This window comes from Triticum aestivum, chromosome 1A (genome assembly GCF_018294505.1).
Source record: "Triticum aestivum cultivar Chinese Spring chromosome 1A, IWGSC CS RefSeq v2.1, whole genome shotgun sequence".
Classification (NCBI taxonomy): Eukaryota; Viridiplantae; Streptophyta; class Magnoliopsida; order Poales; family Poaceae; genus Triticum; species Triticum aestivum.
In genome coordinates this window covers 470,508,498-470,514,965 of record NC_057794.1, presented here as the reverse complement: position 1 = coordinate 470,514,965, position 6,468 = coordinate 470,508,498, and the positions used below count along the sequence as shown (strand labels likewise).

The 6,468-nt window shown below is 56.7% G+C and overlaps 1 protein-coding gene across 1 annotated transcript; it reads right to left on the bottom strand.

Annotated features, from left to right (window-relative positions):
• Positions 1-294: 294 nt before the first annotated feature.
• On the bottom strand, positions 295-2,167 carry LOC123057751 (U-box domain-containing protein 29). The gene has a single exon (XM_044480661.1). The coding sequence runs from the start codon at positions 1,893-1,895 to the stop codon at positions 534-536; it is 1,362 nt and encodes a 453-aa protein (XP_044336596.1). The 5' UTR covers positions 1,896-2,167; the 3' UTR covers positions 295-533.
• Between the last annotated feature and the right edge of the window lie 4,301 nt (positions 2,168-6,468).

Sequence of the window (6,468 nt, the reverse complement as noted above, 5' to 3'; positions counted from 1 at the left end):
AACCTCCGGATCGACCCACCACCACCTTCGACATAGGCATAGTGTCGGTCTATAGGACTGTTGCCGATATGTCGGTTTATATTTCATGTTTTTGTCAGACTTTTGAATTTGGCTGTATGCATCTTAGTTATGCGGCCGGATGTTACTCATAATGTTTTGTACACTCTGAGATAATAAAATCGCTCTTTATCGAAAAATGTCGACCGCGTGTGTGTTGATCAGTCCATTGACTGAAACTAACAAAACCACTGCGAAAGGCATCTAAAATAAGCACAGTAGCACACCACCAATTCAGAAGAGAACAAGAGGTAGCCATCCACTCCACTACGCGTCCAAATTAGGGTCGCATGTACAGGCAATACTGCGAGTATCTCGACATTTTTCCAAACAAAAATGCTATCTTGCTCACTTTGACTTGGTTTCTTGCGTCTCCACTCTGAATTTCTCCTTGTTATTTCAGTTTGCACAGCGATTTCACCAATGGAAGCAAACACAATTTGCACAGCGGGTTAGCTCGACAAATTTACTTGCTGCTAGTACGGCATGACATGGATGGTGCGGCTGTCGTAGGAGGAGGAGACCATGCCCTTCCTCTCCTGCTCCATCCTCACGGCTCTCAGCAGCTCGCCGGCCATCCTCGACGTCGCCGGCGAGCAGTCCCCTTGCATCACCACCAGCAGCTTCCCCACTGCTTCCGGCGCGGCTGCCAGCGCCTCCCTCATCTTCCGCTCCCCGCCCCCCGCGCAGCACGACAGCCAGAGCAGCGCCACCGCGGCCTCGCGCCCCATTTGCCCCACCCGTATCATCCTGCCCATCACGGCCGCCGCCACCTCGGCCGCGTCCTCGGCGATGGCTGCTTTACCGTCGCTGCAGCGGGCCGCCTCTACTAACAGCATCAGCGCGGACTCCGCCGCGGCCGTGGGCGCTGCCGCCACGGCCAGCGCGAGCGCGGGCACTGCGCCGGCTCGGACCATCGACGCTCGTGCGGGCCGCCCGCGTACCTGCACGGCCGCGGCCATGCACAGGATGGCTGCCGGCGACGCGGCCTCCTTGAGGATCCTCACCAGATCGGGGAACAGCTCCGACCTGTCGGCGATTGCGGTCTTGACGTCGGCGTCCGGCACGGGCGACGTCAGGATCGCCTCGAGAACCACGACGCCGGTGGGACCTGCTGCGAGCAGCGTCGCCACGACGCGCCCCAGATCGCCGGCCACGAGCGCGGTGATGAGGGCTTTCTTGGCATCTTCGCTGACTCCGCCCGCGGACAAGACGGCAGCCATGGCCTCCACGGCCATCTTGACCCGCCCACGCTTCTCGGTGCCGTCCCGGGTCAGGTAGGGCACCATCTCCGGCGCCACAGTGGCCAGGATCCTCACCGCGTCGACGCGCGCGTCGGTGCCGGCGCCTCCCTTGGCGAAGGAGAGGAGCGCCGGCACGGTGGAATCAAGATCAGCGGCGACGGCGGACGCGACGGAGGCCTGCTTCCCTTTCTCCGGCGCGATCTTGGCGGCCAGCGAGCGCACGGCCTTCTCCGCGGCGGCGGGCTCACCGTGCGAGGCGGCGAGCTGCGAGAGCGCCTCCTCGGGCGAGGGCGAGGGGGGCAGCGTGGCGGCGTGCAGGTGGATGAGGCGGCGAAGGAGCAGGTTGGGCACCAGGTCGGTGGACGCGAGCGGCAGCCGCGTGGCCGGGCAGGTGCGGTGGCCGGAGTCGAGCCAGCGCTGTATGGACGCCCGGTCGTAGGTGGCGCCGGTGGGGAGGCTCACCGGCGAGCGCATCACCTCGAGCGAGATCGGGCACTTGAACGCGGCGGGCGTGGTCGGGGAGGCGGCCATCACGAGGGGCTCCGGCGGCCGGATCCGCCGCCTGGCCTGCTGTCCGGCGACGAGCGCGTCCATGGCGATTGGCGGGGATTGCTGAGCTGAGCTGCTGGGGACGGACAGTGGGGGGAGGAAGTGCGGGCGGCCGAGGCCTTAAGAACGAGTGGGGGGTGATGTCAGCGGGTCAACGGTCAAAGTCAAGTGGGTGGGGATGGTGGTGTTGACGTTTCGCTCTCGATAAGGACGGCCATTGCCCATTGGTAGAGCAGCCCCGTGCCATCGCCAATGGAACCAGCGGAGCGTGGAGGATGGATGGGGACGAAGATGCCAATATAATTCAGACTTTTTTGCGGGGCCTGCTTCGGGCTTTGTTCGTTTAAAATGTGAGAACATTGAGACTTTGTTTCGTTTGAATGATAGCCATGCTCCTTCATCCAATTTCTTTTGTGCTAGAAATCAGCAGAAAATTTGGCCTTTTTTCACCAGCTACAGTAAACACGTGACAGTCAAATATTATGATTTCAACAAAACAGAGAACTTTTGCAAAAATTACTCTAGAAATGTACAATTAATTTTTTTTCCCGTCATATCGTTGATGAGAGCTGAACTGCAAATTGTATCTTAACTTCTGCATTCATGCCTCAAGTTGTCGTCAAAAAAATAGTTGCCGTCAGAATATAGCTATTGCAATATATTTGTCACTTTAATATAAATCATACTGCACTTCAGCAAATTTATCATAAAGTTATTTGCTATAGATGGCAACAGAGTTGATCTCCATCTAGGAGTGCCTTCTCATCCTTAGAGCATCTCCAGCCGTTGGCCCCCCAGAGACGCCTAAAATCGCTCCCTGGGGGTGAGCCGGTGCAAAAAATCGTCCTGGGGGCGAATTGGTCCCCAGCCGCCAGCCCCAGGGCCGTCCCCAGTCGCGTTCAAAAAATTTAAAAAATATAGAAAAGTTCAAACTTCGGCGAAATTCGGCATATATTACATTAAAAAATCGGGTTTTTATTACATAATATATATAATTAAAAAACTGGCTAAAAGCGGAGTAGTCGTCGTCGTCGTCGTCCGGCTTCTCCTCCTTGACGCGCCCGTCCCTGGTGGACCCCTGACCGACGTCGCCTATGCGGGCTGGTGGGGGCGGCGCGGCGTCGTCGTCGCTGTCCTCGATGACGACGATTCCTCCTTCGTCGCGGCCCCGACGGCGCTGCGCGAATTGCCGCAGGGCGGCGCACTGGCGCTCCCTCGCCATCTTCAGGGAATCTGCGCGCGCCCATTCTAGGGTCGCGTCATCGTCGAGCTCGACGTCGCCGTCGTGCTCCGTCTTCACCGCGGGGAGGCCCGGCTCCGTATTCACCGGCGCCAGGCCCGGCTCCGTCTTGGGCTTGACGAAGCGCGGAGGAGCCAGAGAGGAGGCGCGCCGGCCGCCCTCATTGATGACGATGCCGGCGCTGCGAGTGCGTCGGCCGAGCGGCGTCTCCGCTGCGGGCTCGGCCTTGACGCCGAGTAGCGCCGGACGAGTGTGAGGAAGAGTGGGAGGAGGAGGAAGAAGAGGAGGCGTCGAACCTCCTGGTCAACCATTGCTCGTCGCATCGGCGGTGAGCCGTGGCCGTGGCGGCCGCCCTCGCCGGGGGGTATGCCAACGGCGGGTCGTTGCCGCCCTCGAGGTACGTCAAAACGCCCTCGAGGGTGCGGCCGGGGACACACCCCACCACAGGTGGCGTCCCTCGCTATTCTTCGGTCCGGCCACCACCGGCGCGCCGTTGGTGGACGCCATCCTTTGCTGCTGCCGGCGCTGGAAGTACGCCGTCCACGCCGCTATGTTGTCGACGGCGTACTCGGGAAGGGCGAGCTGGGCGTCGGTGAGGGAGGCGCGCACGACGTCGACCTCGCCGACGAAGTAGCCCGGTTTCACCACGCGTCAGGCAACGGGGGAATGGGCACTCCCCCGTTGCTGAGCCTCAACCCCGTTGGCCCGGCGCGCATGTCCGGCAGCGTCGGGATGTTCGCCTGGAACAGGAGCCAAGACTCCTGTTCGCGGAGCGAGCGGCGGCCGAAGCCGTTGGCCGCGGCCTCATCTCTGGGGAATCACTCGGCCATCGGGAGAGGGAGGGAGGGCTCGACGGCGGCGCTCGGGAGAGGGAGGGCTCGGCGGCGACTCTCGGGAGAGGTAGAGGGCGGGTTAGCACTACTAGGAAAAGGGCTATAGATGGAAATGAAACTAATGGCGCACCAGACATGTGGTGCGCCATTAGTATATACTAATGGCGCACCACCTTCTGATGCGCCATTAGTGTTGAAACTACTAATGGCGCACCCTACCCACGGTGCGCCATTAGTACCAAATTTTTTTTGAACTAGTGCGCCTGTCCAAACATACTAATGGCGCATCCCCTGGTGGTGCGCCATTACTAGTTGTAACTAGTAATGGCGCACCAGCCAGAAGGTGCGCCACTAATGTTATTTTTTTTATTATTGTTTTTATTCCTTTTTTTGCAAAAGTACTAATGGCGCACCACCAGGGGGTGCGCCATTAGTAACCTGGATTACTAATGGCGCATTTGTTGCTGGTGCGCCATTAGTAAGTGGGCAGCAACAAGATATTTTGGACAGCCTCTCCTCCCACACTCACTTTCTCCCCACTTCATTCTCTCCACCGCCTCCTCCTTGTCTCGGGTGCCTCCTCTTTTTCACCTCATTTCCACCATAGATTCATTCAAATTAAGTGGTTAAGTTACCTTGTTTTGCTAGGTAAGTAAGGGGGGAAGCTATATTTATGTTGTTCTCCCTACAACAATGTGCACATGCACTTTTTATGGCCTAGCTAGATCTATGTATGTTCGTGGTGTTGCATATGTTTGTGGTGTTGCATATGTGTTTGTGTTTGGAGGTGTACCGGTATTTGAAATGCGATAGTTGCCAATATTTTGCCGGAATGTTGATTCATTTCCGTTTCGGCGAGAATTTTGGCATTAAGCATTCTTTTTGGTCCTATTTTTAGGGAAAGTCATGCCAAATTTTTTCTTGGTTCTAAAATATCGTTTTGCTCTACCCCGCAGGCGACCATGGTCCGCACGATGACCGAAGGCATCGTGAATAGGTTTTTGAGGTCCACGAAGGCCGAGATGCTTCAAAAGAACGAGACGGAGATAAGATGTCCGTGTCGAAGATGCAAGCTGAATAGCCTTATTGCGGACCCGGATTCCGGGCAGGTGCGGGACCACCTGCTCTTGCGTGGTTTCATGGATGGCTATCGGTGGCAAGGTGATGAAGATGACTACGAAGTCGTCCATGGGGGCCGGGCAAGAAATGAGGAAGGGCAGCAAGACAACCACCGCGGCTCGGGGGGGGCGAGAAGACGAAGAATCCCCAGGAGATGATCACGACGGTGATGCTGTACACAGTCATCATGTAGAAGATGCAGGACATGATGATGATGCCGGCGGAGCAGACGACGCTGGACCATCGATGGGCTGGGTGCAGGACCCTCATATTCAAGAGCTGCTTCTCAAGCAGACGGATAACGCAAGAGCTGCCGCCCGAGAGAAAGCCAAGATGGATCAACTTGAGTTAGACGCGGTTACTCCATTGTATGAAGGATGCAGGCCCGAGGATACCCGCCTGAAAGTAACGCTCATGGCTCTGGAGATGAAGGTAAAACACAAAATGACCGACGCATGCTTCGACGAGAACATGTCATTCTGGCACGAACGTCTTCCCAAGGGGAACAAGTGCCCGACCAGTTTGGAGGAGGCGAAGAAAATCGTGTGTCCTCTGGATTTACCGCACGTGAAATACCATGTGTGCATGAACAATTGCATCATTTATCGGGACGAGCACGCGGAGTCTACCATATGTCCGGTGTGCGGTGTCACTCGATACAAGAAGAGGAAGAAAGCTCCTCGAAAAGTGGTGTGGTACTTTCCGATCACTCCTCGTCTGCAGCGGTATTTCGCGGATCCTAAGGTAGCAAAGCTCCTGCGTTGGCACGCGGATAGGGAGGAGAAGAAGCGAGAAGATGACGCAAATGATCCGGAGATAGATAAAAAAGACAAGATGCTGAGTCACCCTAAGGATGCGAGCCAGTGGCAAGCGTTGAACTTCGAATACCCAGAATTTGGGAACGATCCAAGGAACATCGTGCTGGGCGCGAGCACCGATGGAGTCAATCCGTTTGGCAGCCAGAGAAGCACACATAGCACCTGGCCTGTGTTTGTGTGGATGTACAACCTTCCCCCCTGGTTGTGCATGAAGAGGAAGTACATTCACATGAGTATGCTAATTGAAGGGCCGAAACAACCAGGGAACGACATCAATCTGTATCTGGGGCTGCTGAAAGAGGAGCTTGACACGCTGTGGAAAACGCCAGCCAATACGTGGGACGCCGCAGAGAAAGAATATTTCCCTATGAGAGCCGCACTGCTCACGACGGTGCACGACTATCTCGGTTACGGATATCTTGCGGGGCAGGTAGTCCACGGATTTTCTGGATGCGTAAGGTGCATGGATGACACAACGTATCGCCAGCTAGATAGAGATCCCGGGTCTTCGAAAACCGTGTTCATGGGACATCGAAGGTGGCTTCGCGACGATGACCCGTGGAGGAAACGCAAGGATCTGTTCGATGGTGAAACCGAACCCCGAAAAC

What these genes read in the sequence shown, in the direction of transcription:
- LOC123057751 (XM_044480661.1), bottom strand. Translation starts at nt 1,895, where the DNA reads ATGGACGCGCTCGTCGCCGGACAGCAGGCCAGGCGGCGGATCCGGCCG.